The sequence below is a fragment of the Drosophila bipectinata genome, chromosome 3L (genome assembly GCF_030179905.1).
Source record: "Drosophila bipectinata strain 14024-0381.07 chromosome 3L, DbipHiC1v2, whole genome shotgun sequence".
Lineage (NCBI taxonomy): Eukaryota > Metazoa > Arthropoda > Insecta > Diptera > Drosophilidae > Drosophila > Drosophila bipectinata.
In genome coordinates, this window is record NC_091738.1 from 7,703,661 (window position 1) to 7,726,784 (window position 23,124).

At 44.1% G+C, this 23,124-nt stretch overlaps 2 protein-coding genes across 3 annotated transcripts; one reads left to right on the forward strand and one right to left on the reverse strand.

The window, feature by feature from the left end:
- Nucleotides 1–72: 72 nt before the first annotated feature.
- On the reverse strand, nucleotides 73–18,958 carry Syn1 (Syntrophin-like 1). Of its 2 annotated transcripts, none has more exons than XM_070280123.1 (8): nucleotides 18,503–18,958; nucleotides 10,901–11,208; nucleotides 10,277–10,758; nucleotides 2,884–3,093; nucleotides 2,470–2,762; nucleotides 1,325–1,519; nucleotides 890–1,264; nucleotides 73–825 (listed from the first exon to the last, which is right to left on the reverse strand). In XM_070280123.1, exons 2-8 carry the CDS (start codon nucleotides 11,140–11,142, stop codon nucleotides 742–744), a joined length of 1,881 nt encoding a protein of 626 aa, XP_070136224.1. In that variant the 5' UTR covers nucleotides 11,143–11,208; nucleotides 18,503–18,958; the 3' UTR covers nucleotides 73–741. The 2 variants fall into 2 exon arrangements, with proteins under 2 accessions (XP_070136224.1, XP_017109518.2); XM_017254029.3 differs by having other exon boundaries at nucleotides 2,464–2,762; nucleotides 18,503–18,957.
- On the forward strand, nucleotides 7,014–8,093 carry LOC108133921 (cytochrome c1). Its single transcript, XM_043212159.2, has one exon. The coding sequence runs from the start codon at nucleotides 7,017–7,019 to the stop codon at nucleotides 7,989–7,991; it is 975 nt and encodes a 324-aa protein (XP_043068094.1). The 5' UTR covers nucleotides 7,014–7,016; the 3' UTR covers nucleotides 7,992–8,093.
- Nucleotides 18,959–23,124: the final 4,166 nt, after the last annotated feature.

Here is a 23,124-nt window from a genome sequence, read left to right on the forward strand (position 1 = left end):
TTGTTCAACGTTTATGCAAATGTTGTAAAGTTTATAGAATTACTTTTCGTTTTCCGTTTCCTTCGATTTCACTTTAGATGGTATCTTGTATAAATGACACATGTATAAAATGAATTTATGTCTACTTATAATTTAAATAAAGTTTTTTTCTTTCATCTTAATTGTCTTTTATATTTATTTGGTTTGTGCTTTGTGGTTTTTGCATTGTTTTGTTTTATTTTTTGTTCAAAAATCTACTCTGTCTTTGCCATCCAGCTAAACCTACCGAACTAATCCATTCCCATAGCCATCAGGAAGCACAAAATGCTCACTCATCTACCACTAACTAACCTTTTACTGCTATTTAAGCTAAGTCGTACATCTTGGTAGGGCTGACATGTCTATAAATGTTACTATTTTAGGCATAATTTTAAATTAATGATTTCAATGGGAAACATTTGGTGGCCTGCTTTTCGGCTGCTCAAAAAATTCAAGTATAACGCGAAGCAAACCAAATGTGAAACGGGTTAATCATTGCTTCAAAGTTATCTTATTTAATTGACAGAGTTAACAGAATATTGCACTTATAGAAATACATAAACGAAATACATTACTCTACAGAATTATTTAAATGTTAGGCCCGTTCCGGGGGCGGAGAATAACAAATCTCGAATAATGATCAAACAATAAATAATATCCATACATCAGTTACACCCAAAACATCAACAATTAGCAGCTTGTCCCATTTAACGGCACCTTCTTCTAGGCAATATTATGAACCTTGGCCGACAGACAATTGTGGACAACAAAGACCACCGGCTTGGGGCAGCACTCCATGTCCAGTTCCTGAGAAACAGAATCCAATAAAATGTAGAACTTCTACTTTAAACTTTTAGTTGAAGAAACTTACAATTTCGCCATCTTCGCCAAAGTCGAGATACAACATCCTGTTGCCATCATCAGCCGACCCCTTCAGCTTGTCGAAGGCAAACTGCCAGAGCTGCGTCTTGGTGGTGGCCACCGCCGCTGTCGGAGTTGTTGGAGCGAATCCCCCGCAATCGTACAGAAAGAAGCCACGATTTATGTGCACAACCAATTGACACTGCCGTCCCTGGTATAGGCAGCGGAACGAGAACTCCCTCTGGTAGTTGACCGCCTGATGGGAGCCCTGGACCAGAGCCCTGGCCCACGAAGCCATATCCCTATGCGTCTCCGAGCGCAGCCAGTAGACCAGGACCCCACGGGCGGTGCCGCAACGCACACAGAACACCGTTGTCTGCTGGCCCTGCAAAGTATATGGTTTCCTTATATTTACTTTTTACTTAAAGCCGCCGTTTTGACTCACATTTAGCGAGGAGTTGTTCCCAGCTCCAGCGAGACGTGTCGTGGCCAGGGCGTAGATTTCCAGGGGACGACTCCAGGCCTCCACGGACCAGGGAGCACTCTCGTATATTCGGAACTCTCGTTCCGTCACTGCCACGAAAATGGGCAGCCACTTGTCGCTTTCATCGGAGCTCTCCGAACTGGAACGGCCGCTGGGCTATGAAATATAAATTAAAACATTATATTTAAAACAAAAATTAACTAAATAAAAATATTACAGCATTTAAAACAAAACTTTTTCTTTAGATTTTTTTTCGCTTATTCTGAAGAGTCTCCTTTAAAAATCATCAAAAATGCATGTATTTACTACATGGACCCAATGAATGCTTAAAGTCCCCAATCCCCCATAAAATTGTGGGTTTTCCAAATATCCCTACCCTTTCTCCTTCCAAAGGCCACAGCACCGCCAATTTGTATCCGATCAGAAAACAAAGTACCAATTTTTAATCAGCAAACCCAGAAGCGACTTTCCTTATTCAAAACATTGCTCAAATGCCGATTTTTATTTTTTCAATTTTTTCCTAGGGGTGCCCCTATAAAATTGTGGATTTTCCGAACATCCCCACTTTTGCTCCTTCTGATGGCCACAGCACTGCCAATTTGTATCCGATCAGGAAACAAAGTACAATTTTTAAATCAGCAAACCCAGAAGCAACTTTCCTTATTTAAAACATTGCTTAAATTCAGTTTTTTAATTTTTCGAATTTTTTCCTAGGGTATCCTCATAAAAATGTTTATTTTCCAAATATCCCCACTTTTGCTCCTTCCGATGGCCACAGCTTTACCGATTTGTATCCGATCAGGAAACAAAGTACCATTTTATAATCAGCAAACCCAGAAGCGACTTTCCTTATTCAAAACATTGCTCAAATGCCGTTTTTTAATTTTTCGAATTTTTTCCTAGGGGTACCACTATAAAATTGTGGATTTTCCGAACATCCCCACTTTTGCTTCTTCTTATGGCCACAACACAGCCAATTTGTATCACTGTCAAACCCATTGCTTATTCAAGACATTCCTAAAAACATTTCATTCATCTATTCCTTTTTTTATACAAATTATTAACCTTATAAATATATTTGGGGTTTGGGGTCAACTTACACTTACCAGCTCGCCGGCCACGCCGCTAGTGGAGGTGGCACTGCCCCCACTGGCTGCTCCGCCGCCGGCGCTACCGGAGCTGCCGCCGCCATTCATCCGCTTGCTCAGCCAGCCAATGTGCTTCAGTTCGCCAATGAGATTGGTCAGGGCCCGATTGGCCTCTGCTAAGGCCCGTTGGGTGCTGTTGCCCATGGCCGAGTGGAGGGCGTTGAACCAGACGAGGGCCTCCGCCGAGTCCGCGGCTCGCAGGATGCACGAATGCACTCCGTCCGGGGAGTGCAACTCGAAGCAGCGGTTCTCTAAAGTTTCGAGTAAATGAAAATAAAGTTAAATTAAATATCAAATTTAAATACTATAACTTAACTTTAAAGTGGTATCCAATTTTCAATTATTCAATATTATTTGAAACTGACAACTTACCTGGATCGATGTATTTGAGATTCCTGGCCAAATGTGTCAGCTGGAGGGGAATATATCGAGTATCCGCCCGAGGTGTCGTTTTTGGTGCCGGCGGAGAGGTGGGAACGCCCGGTCCCAGAGGACAGAGGAAAGCGCGCTGGAGCTCCCAGCCCACTTCGGAGATGATGCTTGCCTTCCGGAAGTAGGGCGTCACTTCGCGGAGGAATTTAACTGCAAAACACATACAAACACAGGAGCCCACCAAAGGGATATAAACATCGATGCAAATCAAACGATATCACATGAATATGCAGGATGCAGCGATGCTGCAGGACAGGAAGTGTGGTGTCATCAGTGCAACACTCGCACATGCACACTCCTAAATATATGTATGTGGCACACACACACACACAGAGTATTTAATCAGTCAGAGTTAGAGTCCTCGTCGTTATACCGGATGCGGATACTAGTAGTTCTGTAGCCGTTCCCACAGAAGTCTTGGCAAACGCTGCGGCATAAATTCATTAGAGTTTCCGCTCCATTTTTATTCGATTTGCACACCCAAAGACCCACGTCTAAAGGCAAACTCTTTGGCACAGTGGAGTTTTGTCATAAAAAATAAATTTAAATATTTTAAACATATTATTTTTAGCTTTGAAACTGTATATTTAGGTTGTTTATTTAGAAAGTCATTTTAGCCAAATATTTATTTAACTTTTAAAATCTTTTCTGCAAATGTCAGTTATCCTAAATGAACCAAAAGCATAAAGTTTATCCATAAATAATAGAATTGCCTAACAGTTTGGACAAAAAGTACTATAATTGCTCTGATATCCCACTTTCCACTGTACACCTTTCATGCAAATGCTGATGACGATGCCAGGTGCCTTCCTTTCGCTGTAGGTATGGGGAGTATCCAGGGGAGGGGAGCCGGGAGAATTCTGAGGGTAACCCCATCTCGCTCCTAGTCGCATATCTAACTGGCAAGCCTCAGAACAGCCCCAAACCAAAACCCAGCCATGCCACTTGCCACACTTGGAATTCCGCCCACAAAATTTGCACAATTTCCGTTTGCTGTTGCCGTTGATGTTCTTGTTGTTGTTGTTGTCGTTATTAATATTGTTGTTGTTGTTGTTGTTGCTGTTGGCGACATCGTTTGCCGTTCGAGTGATTTGGAAATTCAATTTTCACACTTAATGCCATCGGCTGACGGTTGGCGGCGGTTTGTCCAACTCAATTCGTGCGTTTAGCACAACTAATTAGAGCAGACGGTCACACGGCGGATGGGCAATGCGATATGCAGAGATTCTGCCCAGCCACCCACCCACCCACTCACTCCACTCACTTGCTAATTGCTTGGCATTTGCGGGCACTAAAGGGTTAAGAGAATGCCGCCACCGCTACTCTAATACTCTACGCTACTCTACCACTCGCATCCTCCTTCTTGGAGGTTTGCAAACATTTGCATTTCACAAATATGCAACCGACGACGACGACAAACAAGCGGCCAAACAAACGGGGCAATAAAAAATTGTTGCATAGCGCCAGGCGCAAAATCTGATGAAGCCTGGCCAGCGAAGGAAAAGAGAGGCGTGGCTGGCGTAGATTTTGGAGCTGCAGGAGTGGACTGCAGGAGAAAGCAAACAAAAACCGAAAAAACGACAAACTAGTAACGAGCTACGAGCAGCGCTAAAAGTTTAGATGCAACTACGAAAACAACAATAACAACTGTAATAAGTTGTGCAAATTTTTGCATTTAAGTGTAAATAAAGTTGCTCCATCGTGTGTGTGCCTGTGCATGTGAGTTTGTTTGTTTGTGAGCTAAAAAACAATTCTGGAAAAATAAACAAGTTATGGAAAAGTTGGCGAAAAACTACCACAGGCCACAATTGTTAGCTGCTTAAGTATGAATATTTTGCGCTTACATTTCTCAAATAAATATGGCATTACAGGGCATTCAGCTGAAGATTAAACTGAAGGATTTGCTTAGTCCTTACAGCATGTGGGTTAAGTAAATGGAGCTGAACAGCTCTAGAGCTTTAAGGCTCTGTAGAAATTTGTTTTCCCCTTTTAGGAGAATAAAGTGTTTGCTTCATATTTCATGGCTTTTAATTGTGGTTAGGGATAATGGTTTTTTTTAATGAAATTTACAAAATAAATACATAGTAATCCTCTGAAATAATGGCTTATGGCAATAAATTAAAAATGCCTCTAAATTATAGTTTTTTTTTTCCTACAAACATACATATAAAATTATAAGCTACAAGATTTTGGTTAAAAAAAGTGGTTTGTTGTTTTCATTAAATCTAAATTCCAGGCTTCCCTTTAAAAATCTTCTCTACGATAATATTATTACACAAAACGCATTTATTCTGGCTCCCACCAACCCACTCTTAGCCTTTACCACCCACTTACCCACATTACCCCACTTAATTCACAACCAAACCGAATAAAAAAAAACTTTTTTACACCTTTGTCGACAAAAGGAAATCCTGAAAATCCCCCAAGCGCTTTCGGCCAGGCCAGGAGCATAAATCAAGGAGGCAGGCTGTAAAAGGGGGGCGTGGCCAGTTGGAATATGATATCAACAGCAGGCGGCATTCGGAATTCGGCAAATCGTGCGTTAAAACAAACTTTGCGCAAAACTTTTGCGAGTAAAATCTCACGCGCTCCTGGGTAGGAAATGTGGGCTGCTCCTGCGGCAGGTTGGTTAAGTAGGAGCCACTTGGGTGGTGCTATTGGGTTGCTTCTGCCAGGGGGTGGGTCAGTGGGTGGCTCTGCAAATGTGTGCCAAGCTGTAAAAACCATTGCTAATGGACTTCTGGGCGGTGAGCAAAGCCAACTGTCGTCGCCTTCGTCGCCATCTACGGAATCTGTCGCTGACATTTGGCAGTCGGAGTTGGAATCCAGTTGCAGGACTCCCCTTTCGCCCAACCGCCACCCCCTCTCCGCTCCTCTCTCCCCAGTGCCATTAGAAAATCTCATCCCCATGGCTTATTTAAATTACAATGAGACGGCTGCCCGGGTGCAAATACTTTGGGCCAAAAGTTGTGCCAGCGCACAGCGCGGCCAGCGGAGCTTGGCAAACAACTTGGCCAACTTGTAAATTGAAGTTCGAATCAAGAGCTCAGTGAAGAAAGTATAAAAGCGGCATGAGGCTTGGCGGCTAGGAGGCCAGGCGGCCAGGAGGGCAGGATAGTCACAGTCCTGAGCTGTTAAGCATGTCGTCGCCCATTCATGGCTAAAGGCTTTTGAAATTGTGATTACATTTGCGCCACTTTGCGTGCTTATAGATCTGGGCCACTTTAATTTAATGAACACACCGTTGAAAATTATGAAAACGACCGCAAACCAAAAAGCCGAAAATCAAAATGCTCACTCCACAACAATAAAACGAGCAGCAATGAAGGCAAATTTGGTTTTGGCCAACTTGAGCAGTTGGGTAAATTGGCTAATGGATGCGGTTTGAATGGAAAGATGTATTGATGCAGATGGGGTTTTGGATTAAAGTTTTAAACAATATCTTTAAGAAACTGAAAGTCTAGATTGTCCTTAAAAACTGTACATCAAGTCTTAACGTAAACATTAGAATTTTAACCCATATTTCCAGACTTGCATACTTCACAGAGGTTTAAAATAAATAAATAAACCCAATAACCCTATAACAACAAGCAGAGTAAAGTCCCTTCGTGGTTTTATTAAAATGCCATCAAAATAGTTTCCTATAATTGGCCCAGAAAAGGCGGCGAAATGGATCAGCACGAGCCCGTAGCTCCGAGACATGGACATGTGCGGGGCCGAAAATTAAATGCGAGTCAGAGACTCCGAGATTTTGAGGCTCTCCGAAATGCGAGGCACGTTGTCATCGATGACGTGAGTCTTGGAGGGCTAAGCCCGAGATGGAGCTGGGAGTTTGCCGGGCGGAGGCGATGAAGACGGTGGAGCTGGGTTGTTGATATTAAAGCAACATTAACATTGAGCTTGATGGCTGCTTTGATGAGCCACGATACGCTTTTAAATGCGCAAATATTGTCAGTTGTCCCATCTACCTTCGGATTCGGATACTGATTTGCAATGACTGACAAGAGCCTGGGATCGGGTGAGTTATCATAACCCAATGGCGAAGGCGACCTTGCGACCGTTACTGAATTCTGATGGAGAATCGGCCTGGCATACCAGGCGAATATTTATATTTTTTATTTTTCGCATATATAGTGCAGCACCCACAGCAGCCGGCAGCACAAACCGTTAGCACTCGTCCAGCACTCAACATGCAGAGGCAATCCGTCATGATCCTGGCCCTAGGCCTTTTGGCCATCTTCGCCTCCGTTTCGGCCATGCCGCAGCGACGTGCCAAAAGCCAACGCCAAGTGGAGTACTCCTCGACCCCCTATCCAGCTGCTGGTTTCCGGCCAAGAATTCCGTTTAATCTGCCCGGCGAAGCTCAGCCCAAATTGGAGACAGAACCACTGAGCACCACCACTACCACCTCAACCACTCCCAGCGCCGTGGAAGCCATCGAGAAAACCGAGCCCTTGAGCACCACCGAGCAGCAGGAAGCGGAAACGGAAGCGGAAACAGAGACCGAGACCGAGACGGATTTGGAGGTGGCCCTTCGCACGCCCGCCAACACCTATGGAGCCCCCGAGCAGGAGCCCCTAGAGCCGGATACCGTGGAGGTGGTAGCTCAAGCCCCCTCCCGTGACTTTCAGCCACCCACGCTCGATGCCGTCGAGGATTTCGCCGCCGATGGTGTTGTTGCTGCTGCCGGCGAGCAGCCTGTTGCTGATGTCCCTGCCCTGGGCCAAACGGAAACGGAGTCGGAGTCAGAGCCAGAGCCGGAGCTAGTCGACCAACCCGAGGCGGAGGTTAAGGCTGTGACCCCAGCGGGAGCCTATGGACCACCAGCTGCCACTTACGGCGTGCCCGAACTCAGCGAGCCGGAGAACGAGTTGGATCTGGAGGAGTCGCAGGTGGAGCTGGTGGAAGAGTCGCTGACGAATGAGCTGGCCAGTGGGCGCCTCATTCTGCTGCCTTTGGGCGCCAGGGGAGCACAGTTCGGCCGCCTCATTCTGGCCGTGGAGCAGCCACGTCAGCCCATGAGGAGCGAGCGCCTCAGAAGGATCTAAGGATTCTCGGGATTTGTGAAACGAAATTAAAAGACAAATATACGTAACTTTTAAACTGATGCATTAAAATGTTTTCGCTCTTGTTAATGTTTGAGCTGACTTTTTTTCACTCTTCTGGGAAAAGGATACACAGAATACCACCCTTGATACTTGAGGATATATGTCCTTTTCGGATTTCTGGGCAATAGTTTAATACCTTGCATAAACGGAGTAATTGGAGCGTTTGTTTTGCCGGAGCAGCTGGTGCACAGGAAATGTGTGTGTCAAGGAAATGGAATTGGCTGTGTCGGAGACCATGCCCCATGCCCCACATCGTTCCTCCCGTTCCTGATCGGCTATACATCCCTCTATATCCTTTGCCCCCCTGTAGAGCCAATCGGTTCGCAGAGGAAGTTGTTTCAGCAAAATTGTCGTGCACGGTTCATTGCATTGTTTATGCCAAATGGTTTGGCTTGTGATGGGGTCACGCCCCCCTCCGATGCACATGTGTGTGTGTTTACTATTGTCTGTCCTGCGTTCGCGTGTGTGTGTGTGTGAGCAAGGACATCCCACCCATACATCGCCTAATTGATGCTTACTATTGTTTATTGTGTTTTGCGAGCAGCCGAGCAGGCGAGCCAAGAAGCAAAACAAAACTGAACAAAAACTGAATGGAGATGAACAGGAAATGATGCTCCAACTTTTCGAAAGCACTTTGATTAGTCATTGTCCTTGCTGTGTGTCTGTGATTATAATTAAGATGATAATTACGAAGTGCTTGCATGATTAGGCATTTGGTTTGTTACAGGACCCATAGCGTTAGTGCCTGAAATTTAATTATTCTTGAACCCGAGAGCAAATTTTCTCTCCAATTTTTGATTTATATTTTTCATTTTATCAAGAAACTGCAAAATCATTATTTATTGAAATCCAAGAGAGACTTTTATTTACTATTGATACAAACATCAATAAAGAAAAGGAACAAATTTTTATCAAAATAAATAAATGATTCGAGAAAAACTTGCAGCTTTGCAAAAATTTCAATTAAGGCTCCTCACTCACTTTCTTAAATGACTTTCCAGTTTGCAATGCTGCAAGGAAGACTTGATAATTATTTTTCCTTTGTATCTATAGCCGACCGTTTTCATCACCTATAACCCTTGGCTTATTTATGTCTTTCAGCTTCTGCCTGTCAGCCACTCAGACAGTTGGGTATGCAATGCGTATCCCCAGCATCTCTCCCCACCAACTCCCAACTCCCAGATCCGGACTCTGAACTCCCATCTCCACTTGCCGGTTGCCACCACCCACAACCAGCGACTATGTATTTTTGGGCCATTTGATCAAATGGAAAGAAAACTTTTCTCATTACTCATTGCCAAGCCGGGGCAAACAAACCAGGCAACGAACCAGCAACCAGCCAGGCAGCCAACCAACCAACCAACCAGCCAACAAACCAGCGCAACTAACGGCAGTCAACAGCTAACAGTCAACATTGCTTGGCGAATATCTGAGGGGGGTATAGCTGCCACGGGGGGACTTCTAGGAGGAGGCAGCTATATGTGGAGTGCGGGGCAAGTTGACTGCTGCTGGTGGGGATTTATAACAGAACACAGCTGCAACAGTGGCAATAGTGGCATCAGTGGCACTGCCACTGCCAGTACTGCTACTGGCAGTCGCATGTTTTGCTGAGTAATCCCACGTATGTATTTGCACTAAAACCCTCTGTTCCGCCTTTCCAGTTCGCTACTCCACCATGGGATGGATGCCACAGCGACAGAGCAAAAAATAAAAATAATATGGGATTGCTACTGTCAGTCAATTAATCACGGATGAACAAGTTTGTAAAAGATTATCTCCGCATTTATGCTCCGGGTTGGGTGGGAATCAAAGATACAATTTATCACAAAAACAAGTAGCGGATAAAAAACATTAAAAATGTATGCTTTCTAAAAAGGAGATTTTAGTTTTAAGATGGATTTTAGTTTTGCAGAAATTCTAACTGGCAGATCAAACGTTGTTAGTGGCACTAGGACTTATAAAAAATTATTTAGAACACCTACGACATGTAAGTTCTTTTTTTAAATACCTCTTTCGATTGCCCAACCCACTGTGCCCAAAAACTCGCGATGTTGCACATAGTATACTTGTTAGTTTGACTCGCGTTTTTTAAGCTCTTCCCTTTGGCAGCAGGCACACAGCCCACTCTTGCATCTCGCCGTGTGTGCGCAAAATGCTTTAGGCAAATAACAATTTGACATTCTGGCCAAGAGGTAGCAAATGTATCAAAATGTGCGAGTACCCACCTTCCAAATCCACCACACGACCGGAGCGCTTGAGGGCGCGCACCGCCTCGTCGTGGGTGGCGTCGCGCAGCTCCTCGCCGTTCACCGTCAGGATGGCATCGCCCACATACAGTCCTTTGGCCTGATCGGCGGCCATGCCCCGGAATATCTTTGAAATCAGGATTGGCATGCGGTTCTCGCGTCCGCCCTTGATCGAGATGCCCAGGCCGTTGTTGTCCGACTTGATGATGCGCACATGCCGCTTCTGATTGGCCACATGGTCAGGTACGTCGCACATATCCATGCCGCCCCCGTCGCCGGCATTGTTGTTGTTGTTCAGGCAGAGGTCACCATTGTCGTTGCCCACCGTCGATCCGTCCAGCTCGGTGTCGGGCACACCGCTCATGCCCTGCAGGGAGGCGGAGTTGGGCAGGCCACCATTCTGTCCGGAGGCACCAGACCCGCCTCCGCCGGCTCCACCGCCTCCGCCACTGTGATTGCTCCTGGAAAATATTAAAGGATTTTAAAAATATTTTTTACATAATTATACTGAAGAAATAGAAAATAACTAGGCGTATACGTACTATTTTCGTAATAATACGTATACGTAATATTTCAAATTTTATACAAAAATTCCAAACTCACCCCAAAGTTCCATTTAAAGTTGTCGATTGTCCATCATTGGATTGCTGAGACGCCTCACAGGACTCGTCCAGGCTGACGGCTAGAAAGTCCGTTTCGAGGGTGACCAGGACGCGGTACCAGGCACCGCGCACCCGCGTCTCCATATTGCCGCACCGCATTCCCGATGGCGAGGGGGAATGCTGCTGCGGAATGGGCTGCTGGGCCGAGGGCGGGGTCCGCCCCAGGCTCGAAGATTCCACCATGACTCCGCTCTGGCTTTGGTTGCAGGCTGAGATGTGGAGGCTCTACATGGCAACCGCCAACACAGGCTGTGAAGAGGAAATCAACAAATATTAGAACCCAATGTTGTGCAATCTTTCTGTTTCCAATTAATAATAACATCAGACACATACTCGTAAATTTCACTTAAAAATTCATGAACATTAATAAAATCTAACCCAATTTATAATTCTAGCAGACATTTGTAAAACATTTAGCAAAACATGACAGCTAAACGGATGTCAAGTCGTGTAGAACTAATTGTTTTAGATACGAGAACGGTAATTAAACTTTTTGCAGTTCATTTGCATAAATTGAAGAGCGGCTGTGTAAATGTTTTGCCGTATCCTTTTAAGCCATTAAGATAACATCACATATCGTTTGGAAACGGTTCGAAATTCCAGCGAGAAATGATACCCAATTGAGTCTATTTAGACATGCAGTTGGCACAAGTTGGAGCGAATTGCTGGCAATAAGCGGATATCAAATTAAATGTCCGGCATGCGGATGACAACTGAGCAAAAACATAGATAGACCCTGGCACACACAGCGTTACAGACAGACACACAAATATGGAGAACGGAAGCGAGAACATTTGTCATTGTTTTGCCAGTCCAGGATTTATTGCATTCTCTGGGACAGGACGCGGGAGGGGACGCGAGAATGTGGCAACACCACTAGAGGGAATGGAAATGTGGAATGCAAAAAGCCGTGGCATTTGGGGCACACATCCTCCCATATCCGGCCACATCCTTCCCCACACAGACACTAACACAAACATAGCCTTTCGGCATCCTTGGCGGAGCAACAGTTCTCCGCTCGGAGCTGTGCAATTACGCATCTTGTCGCCGCCGCGGGACTTTTTTCTATGATTTTCTATTTGACAAGTGCCACTCTCCTAAGAGGAGCACAAGTCCTGTCAGAGTTTGCTCCAAATGGCTGGTGGCTGCAGGCTGGGGGGAAGCCACAAGGACACTGCCCCATTTCCCCCACCAGTTGCAGTTTAGAGCGAACATCGAATTCGATTTTGTGCTCACGCTCTCAGCCGGAAAAGGACTGCTCCAGTCAGACACATCCTGTTTCTGGGATTGTGATTGCGCCAGTGTGAGTGCCATTTGTATGTACATTTCCGCTACGATTCAGCAGGAAGTAATTTTGCCTCTGCTTCTGGTCCTGCTCCTGCTCCAGGTCCTTCTCTGGATTCCGATTCGGATTCTGCTTCGGCTGCAGTCTCTGCCAGCGTCGGTGTCAACGTCAGCAAGTCTGTTTACTCTGCAATTTATTGTGCAACATTTGTAATTATTATTGCAATGCCGCAGCTCAAGGCACCCTCCAAAGACTTGGCAAAAATTTATATAAAACTTTTCCAAGTGTGTGGCTGGCTGCTTGAGACGAGGGACGTGGGCTGAGGGAGGCAAGACGAACGACGAAGGACGAAGACGCTGGCAAATGTTGTCATCAACACGCTCATAATTGTAAGTAAACACAACCAAACAAACCCGAAACACAAACACACACACACACACTCGCTTGAAAAAGGGTGACAAACGAGGGCCGCCTGGTGAGTCTGAGAAAGTTTGAGAAATACATTAAGGAAATGGGTTCAAATAATGGATTCCGTTTGGACCTTCAGAGTGAGCTTCAAAATGGTCTTAAACATTTGTATTTTTCTGGAAAAAATGCATTGCTTTGGCAGTGTTGATGTTATTTGAGAAAAAAGTTAACGAACTACAGGTTTAAAGACCTTAAATCATTTTTTTTTCCTTTTTGCTATTAATATACACACAAATCCCATAAATAAACCTGAATTATTATACTTTTATACTTTTTTTGCTCCAATTTCGCAGTGCATAAATTATCAGAAATCTTCTCATTGTTCTACAATTTCTATTCCGAAAAGTATAAATCAAATAAATACAAGTAGGAAATTCCAATTGTATACTTTATTTGCATGAATCTAAAATTTATAAAAACCCAAGCCCAAATAAATGTTTGATAAACTGCAAATAGAGACCCTTCTCCAATCGAATCACCAAAATCTACTTTATGTTGGAAATCAGACAAAAAAAAAGAGGAAACTTCTTCCAAATTAATGCAAAATATTAGGAACCGCCCCGCTGTCTCTGGCCAAAAAGGATTGAAACTATTTGTACGGATGTGTGTCACGCCCCCTAGCCCTCCGCCCCCCACCCTCTGTCCTGGCAATATTCTACGGGGCCTAATAAGCGCCGGACGTCGGACGGAGCTTGTCGCCGCTTTTTCATGCTGCGCTTTGGCTAATTTAATGCCGGGCGGTCATAAATTATGCGCCCGAAAGTAGGCAGCACAAAAATCAGACAAAAAATGGCACACAAATGCTGGGAAGTGGCAGCAGCTGCTGCAACACACACACACACCCCCTGCCACATGGAAGTTGCATTCAACTCGGACAAAAATTTTTTTCGCGCTTTTGTGTAATAACTTTTTTTTTGGGCGCCGCTTTAAGGTTCGCTTGGGTTTTTGTCGATTTTTTTCGTTTGCTTTTGTTTTTTGAGGCAATTTTTTTAATGCAAACTCTGGCATAAAGTGGGCTTTTCGGGTGGCAGGATTCCCTTTGTATCGATGTGTGGGTATAAAGCGCCGGAGTGTGAGGACCCAATGCGAAATTGCTATAAATACGTAAAGCGTTTTGCCTCAGAGTCTTCGGCTCTCGCCCGATCCCGTTCCCGTTCCAGTCGCCATTGCTTTTCTCTTTTCCTGTGAGCGGAAATATATTACCCTGCGTATGTGTGTCTGTGTGTGTTCCTGCGGAATTGCGTAAGTGTGGGTTTTGTGGCGGCGCCATCAAAAAGTCATAAAATCATAATTTGTAAACGAGAATTTATTTCGAAAAATATTTATGGCTGGTTCTTGCTTCTTTTTTTTCCAGCTTCCTCCACAAGAGCTTCCATGGAATTTTCGCTATTTGCTTCGCTATGCTTGTGTGTGTCTGCGTGTGTGTATCTGTGTGTGTGTGCGTGCGTATCTGGGAGTGTGCGAATGTTACTTCATTAGAGCGAGTGTGTGGCAACAACTGGCGCATATATTGTTTTCCCCCCAGCAACATTAATTTAATCTGTAAGCCTTTTTCCGCTCGGGACGTGCATTTAATACGCTCTATCTGGACCGGGGCGCACCTCCTGCATTTTTATGTAAATGTATGCAAAAATTCTGTGACAGTTGATGGCGGAAAAGTCTCGCTCATATACATTTAATGGAATCTTGATCGTTATCGGAAAATTGACAGCGATATATGGCGGGGTGGGGCGGTAGTGGGTGGTGGAACGTGAAGGCCAGGTAAAAAATGTTTGCTTAAATTGTGGCAAGGTAATCGAACGATTTTTCATTGCATACTTTGGGGCTTTTGTGACAAATAAGCAAACGTTTACCGAAAAAGGTCAAAGGGAAATGATTGTGTTTTTTACAGAGAGAGCGGGGACAAAAAACACAAGTGATTAAATTAAAAAATACGGTATTGGTATTGGTTTATTTTATAAAAATCATGATTTTTTATTGTGACTTCTTAACTTTATTTCAGGCAATTCATCTTTCTGAGTAACATGCCATTTTTCTGCCATTTGGGTTCTACTTTTTTTCCATTTGGCCTCACATCCGGCTAAGCCTCGATTAAGGTATAGTGCCCCACCGGGGAACACATGTCTTGACGCTTGGCCTTGACACCGCCTTAAGACCTCCAACCCCGAAGCAGCAACCACCACCCACCACAGCCCATGGTTCAACCTCCCATGCCCGCTGATGGCATCGAAGCCTCTTAATCATTCTTAACAATGCCGCCGCCACACGTTGGAGCTGGCATTAAGCCCTCTCAGCCCGCTCAACTGGTGGAAATCGATATATTCCGGAATATCTACATATAAATTGCGCACTAATGATCTTTAAATACACATAATACGCCAAGCATGCCACACACAAAGAACTCTGGACGGGGAGGCAGTTGTGGAAGGCCCAGCTTCAGGGACTTGAGGGAAGTGGCACAAAATGTGGCACAGTTGGTCTGGGCAAAGCTTTAGTCATTTAGTTAACCGGGCTTTTTTTTTCTGCCGATGATGGTATTTTTGTAATACGAGAACTTTGACGAAAGTCAAATTACCTAATGAGGTTATTAGAAGACCGTTTACACCATACAGTGGTTGCTTATAGGGCGTTCTATATTTTTAGAATATCTTTTCCAATCTTAGAACTTTCATTCACAACTTTTTCATTGCATTGACCTCATTTCTTTTTTTAGTTTGAAAACCATCACTTATTTATATCCGTAAAGTTCACAAATATTTTTAGTCATTTACTATCGCTTATTGGGATGCTAATGTAAATGCGGCTTTCACAGTTGGCTTGGCTTTTTGCCGTCGCTCTGCCCCTGCCACTGCCACAGCCACTGCCAATCCATGTGTGCGAAAAGCAACAGCGAGTGTGTGGGATTCGGATAGATATTCCATCTATCTGTTTACCACAAAGCCGCCACAGCCACCGATAAAAGCCAAAACAAACCTCTGAGATTTGCTTATTAACACACACGCTTCCCACACACACCATGCTCATCCTTTCCGTGTCACAACATAGCCTGACTTGCTCTGTCTGACAAATTATTCAGCATTGATTAATTATGAAAATGCGTTTATATTGATTGTCGTGTGAGTGTGTTAGGGGGGGCACAGTGAGGTGTGTGTTTGGGTGTACGCATGTGCTGATGTATTCCGGTTTGTGCAACTGAGTGTGGTATGGTCACAGTTGTGGTATTTGCCCACCAATTTCAATCCAATGACCACTTGCGTGTTCTCTTATGTTTATTAGTTGATATTCTGCGGTGACCTGGCCAAAATATTTTACTCACATGGGGGGTCCTCTTTCACATTTTCAAAGAGGTATTTGAAAAGGACTTGTTAGCAGGAGAATTTTGGGGAAAAAGGAATCTCAAAGGTTAAGGAAAGAGTTATAAAAATTAGATTCGCAACCACAATATGTTTAGGTTTTAGTTAACAAGTTTTTGGTTAATACATCAAAGATTATAGATCATTATAATTAAATAAAATATGCAAATGTGGTTAACGACTAACCATCATCTTTCTTTAAAATCTCAACCAATCAATCTTAAAAGTCGTCATTAAATTGAAATCAAGATATCCGGCCAAACCCAATTATGTTTGAGGGCCCGAAGACAATGGCAGAAGAACCAGACAGTCGATGGAAATGGAAAGATTTCGAGCAGTGGAGACCGACCTGAGATTATTATGGATTGCCGGCGGCAAACACTCGACGCCCTCGATGCAAGCATGTAAATGAGACGTTCCATCGGATTGAGGTGATGCTGGAGGTGTAAGACCGAGTGGGAAATGGGGTGAAGAGTCAGATGCCTTCTCTCAAGTGTCTGTAATCACCGAAGGTGGCTAACAGCAGGTGGCCGGAGACAAAAGTCAGGATGGTTGGCGGAAGTACGGGAGGGAGGCTTACGTAGCTTTTCTTTACTTATTAATTGCCTGTGTCTTGGCATAATTTCCACTCATTTGTCTGTTGAATGCAAGTGGCTGGGTCATTGTTCCTGAGTCAGGAATCCGCTCACGTACGAGAAGAAATGGCAATGGAGTGACTCAGTACCAGTACCCCTATTTATACAGAGAAACCACTGGAAGAAACTTTATAAAATTTACTAGGATATATGCCTAATATCAGGAAGACTGTAAGCTAGTTTCTTTCAGTGCTCTTTAGCATGAAATGCAAAATGTGATGATGCAGCTTCATTAAGTGCAATTTAAGTGCGATATTTTCTCGACGTTGCTGTTGCTGTTGCCATTGCCGTTGCCATTGGTGCTGTCGTTGCCTCTCAGTTCTTGGTAAGCTGTTGAAAGGCGCGATGAATGACAAAAGGTAGAACGGTGAGGCACAAATGCAACTAGAGCCGATCCAAGGAGGTGGCGGTAAGGAGCTGCCCAGGAGACCATAACGAAGTCGGAGACGCAGCAGGACGACGAGCTGGAAATGCTCTAATGCAAGTAATTGCACGTCGCTCTGATTAAGTTAGCGCAATTTGGTATGCTTCTCTCAGCCATGAGCTGGCGAAAAATGTTAAGCCAAAAAGCGGATTACACTTTTCCTCAAACGTAATTTATACGCTGAATATAAAAGTGATCCAAGGGAGTTCTTTCTATTTATAGAGATTCCAATTATAGCATTTTTAATACAATACTTTTTTAATTAGCAAAGCATGTTTAGAGATAAAACCAAAGTCTATTTTAAAGTCTATTTTTTATGGCATGTTACGTGCTCTGAAACTGACATTCCACACTCCAGAAATTCTAATCAAAAACGTGTTTGAAAGATGCATTCGCTACTTAATGCGGTTATGTGGTTTTGAAGGCTTCATTTTGTGGCTTTGTTGTTATGGCTTGTTTAACATTTTAACGCTCAGGCTTAGGTTTTAGTTGAGGTCCTGAGCCCTCCATTAAAACTACCGTATATTTGGATTTTAATTTAATGTACAAGACCGAATCCGCACCATTGACTTGATTCGGTTTCGCTTGCCACCCCCGCTAGTGGCACGCCACCTTGGCAATATTTTAAGCCGCACTCAAGATGATGAAAATTGGGCTTCGCGGCAGACACTCCCCTAATCCCCACCATAATAATAATCCCCTCGTCACTCTGTGTCTCTAACACCCACCCACATTTCCCTTTTTGAAAGGGAAAGGCAGCGAGAAAATAAAGAAAAAGGGAAATATGAGAGTGGGCGGACGGGTACGAGTGCGAGTGCGAGTAGTTTATCTGTCAACACATATCGGCGAATGCATGTCAATTACTGCTTAAATGCTTTGCACAAAAAGCCGGCAAAAGGGCAAGGTGGTCCAAAGGGGGAGGCTAGAAAGGTGGTTTTTGGTTGCCCAGGGGGACGGCAAGCGGATTCCCCTGTTGATGATGACGATGATAATGATGACTGGTATAATGATGATGTTGATGAATGCCGATAGTAAACGGAATTAACTTTCACGCAGAATAACGCCAGGCGGCTGCAGCGGCGACTTGAATGAAAGAAAAAGCTTACGCCGTCGCAGAGGCAGAGCTTTTGCGGCAAAGCGCGCGTAGTAAATGTGCGGGTGGTTGAAAGGGGGCTGTGGGGGCGTCTGCCTGGGTATTTGGCCTGTGTCTGTGTCTATGTGTGTGTATGAGTATTGGTAGTGGGTGGGTGTCGTTGACAATAACCAGAGCCACAACCGGCACAAAAAAGACAAAAACCAATGAAAAAAAAAATATATATAAGAATTAAATTAAGGCCAAGCCCAAATCAAAGCGTAACGAAACATGTTAGCCACCTACCGTCCGATCGTATCGCAATTGCAACTTCAAATGGCTGGCAGAAAGCAATTAATGCACAGAAACTCCAGCTGGCGCATGCGCACACACCAACACACACAAAGAGTCACTCACACACACACACTCGGCGGCGGGGATGTCCGTGTAAGTGTACTAAGGATTTTTTGCTTTCAATTTATTTTGATTTTATTACACTACTGGGCAGTGCTTGGGTTTTATTTAATTTCTATCTCGCTAGTCCGGAAAACTTCGTCGATTGATATGCAAATATTTACGCGTTTGGCAGTCGATATGAATTAATCACTTAGCGGTTTGCGGCCAATTAGCTTTTGGTTTTTGTCTGGCGCTTTTCATTATTATTGTTTGTGTGGCGGCGGCGGTGCGGTGACGGTGGCTCTACTCTGGTGGAAATCGCGCATCCGACCCGTAACCGTTACCGTTAGAAAGTGTTGCGTTGTGTTCCATACAATTTGTTTTCAACCGAGTTTTATACCATCGAGCCAGGTTCGGTTCGTACATGCGCGTTGCATGCAGCATTACCAGCTGAAATGTTACCACCAGCTGATAGCGTTAACAGCACTGGATAGCGGGGTCGGAAATGCCGCCATGTTGAGTTAACGGTAATAGAGAAATAGCCATTTTAATTTTAAAAAAAATACGTATTCTGTCTAGTTCTCTTGGAATTTTTTTTAAACTCTTTTTAATTTAATCTGTTGAAACTATATTTTAGGTTGGTACTATAAGCCGTGAAATATTTTTAATAAACTGTGACTGGGTAATGGCGTTGCCGTATCAGCAAAGAATAAAAGCCAGGTTTATAAGAATGCTACCAGATCAAGCAACTAAAAACGAATCAGACATGGCTTAAACAAGGCGCCTATTTCAAAATGTGCTTGTTTTATTTCTTGTTTTATTTTTTTCTTAAGAAGTGGACCAGTTACCATATTTTTCTATAAAAAGAACATATAGCTCACTTTTGTATATATAACAAATACAAATACTGCAAATATCATAGGACAAATACTGCAAAGGCCGCTACAAATTAAATAGCAATAGTGAGCATGCTTTACCGATCTTTATAGAAATGTAAGAGAAATATATCAGAGCAATTCGGTATAATGTGATTTTTGAAAAAGTCCCAAGCTAGTTTCTGTATTATATTGAAAGTAATAGCATTTCTGGCCAATTTAATAATTTTCTCAAGTTTTCTTCTCAAAATTTAGCTATTTCCTGATAAAATTCATTAAATTTTTGTCCTGTAACAGTACCTTAAAATTAATTAATCACTTTACAATTAATTTCAGTCGTTCTTATAGAATTCCTTTGGAGCCACAATAGTTTCTCTTGGGAGCCACCCATTTTCCACTGGCATGAAATCAAGCGGAATGGAGGGAATTTACCTAACCCCCAGATTTTTGGGTGGAAGAAAACAGAAAACTTTTCCACGCATCCAACGCATTTTTCACTGCCTGCAATATCGGTAATCATCAGTGGAAGCAAAGAAAAACGTGCTGTTGGTTGTGATCCCGCATACACAGAGAAAAAACATGCATAACTATTTTAATAATAAATAGTGCCGTTTTGTCTTCTTCAATTAGAAAACTGCTTTTTTTGGAACAAAATGTCTCAATTAAAATAAGATAATTTATATAAATTCTTTTAGTGCATCACCCCTGATGGTCGTGGCCCGTCTTGGATCTTGCGGTCTTGGCCTGACCAATTATGCGCCGCGCGCCAAATGGTGAAATCGATGAAGATGCACAAAATGCAAAACGCACTCTCGGCCCGCCTAATGGTCAATATGGTGATGGCCAGGCCAGCTAGGCATCCGCACACTCCTCCTCTTCATGCAATATGCTGGTTCCCGACCAACAATTATGGACATACAGGCAGTGCGGAGGAGCTACAGGTGGGTTGTGGCTCGAATTTGGGATCTGGTTTTTTTTATTATTTGGTTTTTTCGGTAATTTTATTTGTATTCGCATTCGGCTAACGAGCTGTGAACGTGATTATAACTGCCAGAGCGACATATGAAAATTATGTTCGAAATGCAATTTGGCCAAAAGCTCCAGCGACCAGCAGCAATACCAACAACAACAACAAGAAGCGGCAAAAACAATGGCCAAAACGTCCAGGAGCTGCTCTCGGTCGGATTAGGCAACCATGGAGTGAAAATATTTGCTTTTCCATTGATCTTCTTGTTTGCCGTTTGCTGCTGTCTTAGCTGCATTGTTTGTTAATGCCTTGGCCCGGTCATGGTCCGCGGCAATAAAATATGAATTTGTCTGGCGATTTTTGTGCTTTAAGAAGTCCGACCGATGTCGGGGATGGGACGGGTATGGCCGAGCCCCGTCTAACGGCAAATGATAAGGCCCCCTCAGATCGGAGCAGGTGGGTTCACCTGGCGGGGTCAACAGAAGTCTCTCTGTTATTGTTCCGTCGTGTTTTAGCCAGCATTACTGTTATGATTGTTTTTGGCCAAAAGTGGCTCAGGGGCGTGGGGCTTCTGTCCAAATATAGCCCGGTATGAGTTAGATTTGCTTGAATCCTTAAGAAATTTGGTATGAAGATTTAGACATGAAAACGTTATTAAGTTTTTGAAGTCTTATTATCATTAAGAAATGAAGTAAATTATTATTATATTTTAAAATGAAAATCTATACACTCTTCTACTTCTTTTCATACTCTTAAGACTTTACGATTTGTCAACCAATTTACGCCAGTCAGGAGGCCACCACTAGCATCACCCCCCGCAGCTAGAGCCCCCACGATCACCATCAGGGCCAATATGTTAAATCCTCGGCGGGATCACAATGCTCGGGCGACTTGTCAACGCTTTCGTTTGGGCCTGGCACGAAGCTCCCTCACAGCTCTCAGGGATTGAGGAGTCAGAGCCCCAGTCAGATCAAAGCGGAGGTGCCGCCAGCGGTGGGAATCAGTTGCAGCCACGGCAGGCGCTAAACGGCGGCTACCAAACGGCGGGAATTTTCATTGCACATACGCCCCGTGCACCCAGCCTCGGACACACAATAAATAAAGGTTTCAAAATATAAAAAATGTACAATTATTGGATATAGCTCAGAGATAAGTAATTCAATAATTATTTACCAAGAGAAGATCTATATATAGTATTTTATTGAAAATTTATTTCAGTGCATCTCCCTCTACCTAAAGTAAAGACGATCAATCTATGGCCCTGGTTGGCTGCCTCACTTGTTAAGCGCCTTGGAGCGTTTTGTAAGAACATAAATCCTTCAGCTTCAGTTGCCGCCGCTCGTCGCCCGCTGTCCGCTGTCCACGGCGGACGGATGCAGCATTTGAATGCAGCCAGCTATCCAGAAAGCCAGGCTTCTCCGGCTGCCTCTCCTTCGGCCATCGGATCGCCCCCTCTCCGTCTGCGTCGGTTTTTTTTATTGCCATAAGTGGCAGGTAATTATGTCGCTTGCCTGATAAATTACATTGTTGACAACGCCAGGCGAGATGAGATGGTCCGAGGCTGAGGCTGGGACTGGGACTGAGTCCGAGGAGGAGAATCCAAGGCGGGTGGGGAGAGCTCAGCCCGGGGGAATCATTTTTGGCAAGACGTTGGTGCGGGAAAATCGAATGAAAATCTTTGGTGTCACTGCAATTGGACTTTGATGATGGGGCGGGGTCTCCCAGAGATCATTGGGGCTATGGGAAAGTTTTTTTCACCCAACTTAATAGCTTTCAGTAGAGTTATAGGAGTATTACTTACTTAACTTGCAAGATATTTTGTTTACCTGCAACCACAATCTTATCGAAAACACCTTAAACGTAATTCATGTTAAGCAAATGAAGTTGCTCCCAATGGGGCATCTTTTCGGACCCTTGGGCTGACCCGACACCTTCCAGCCACGAGAACGAGGGAGGTGGCATGCCACACAAACCACAACGATTGCGTGCCGGCGATAAGGCGTGTGCCGCCCCCAGTTGAGGCCTTGAAGCGGTCAGTTGAAAGATGCCCGATCGAATCCGTGGCCCGGGAGAAGCGCCTTATATCTTCGAACACGGTAGCTAACATGCTTGAGTTTAATTAATGATAAGAAATCTGTATCTAAGGCCATTGCCGCTGGCCGACCAGCCAGCCAGCTAACTTGGCCATAATGAGGCCTGGCATTCAGGTGTGCAGTCCAGAGTGCAGCCGTAGCCCAAGCAGTAGGAGCTGGAGATTCAGATTCAGTTTTAGATTCTGAGCCAGCACCTTGTGGCATCTCAATATCATGTAGATTTTTGCTAATGTGCGGTTCGCACTGCTCTTCGTACGGCCTGTGGCTCAATCTCATGCTCTCATACTCGCCATTAATTAGCTGAATTTATTAGATGGCCATCTCGCCATGTGCTATGTGCGGTGCAGCAGCGAACGCCTGGGAATTTTTTGAATCCCTAGCATTGCTTTTCGCACTATGCAAAGGAGCTCAGCAGCCAGATCCTGTCCTGGAAGTAGTTTTTTCTTCTTACAAGATAGAATAAGAGATGTGCTAGGGTAGGTTCTAGGGTAGGGGCTTCTAGGTTCAAATTTCACTAAATATATATAATGGTATTTATATATTTTATATATAAGTATAAATTTCAATAATAACTTTTCTATTCTTGGCCTCACGATA

What these genes read in the sequence shown, in the direction of transcription:
- LOC108133921 (XM_043212159.2), top strand. Translation starts at nt 7,017, where the DNA reads ATGGAGAATCGGCCTGGCATACCAGGCGAATATTTATATTTTTTATTT.
- Syn1 (XM_017254029.3), bottom strand. Translation starts at nt 11,142, where the DNA reads ATGGTGGAATCTTCGAGCCTGGGGCGGACCCCGCCCTCGGCCCAGCAG. An exon ending in ACTTTAAATGGAACTTTGGG is followed by an intron (nt 10,759 to 10,900) that starts GTGAGTTTGGAA and finishes AATATTTTCCAG; the next exon opens with GAGCAATCACAGTGGCGGAG. An exon ending in TCGTGTGGTGGATTTGGAAG is followed by an intron (nt 3,094 to 10,276) that starts GTGGGTACTCGC and finishes TGTGTTTTGCAG; the next exon opens with TTAAATTCCTCCGCGAAGTG.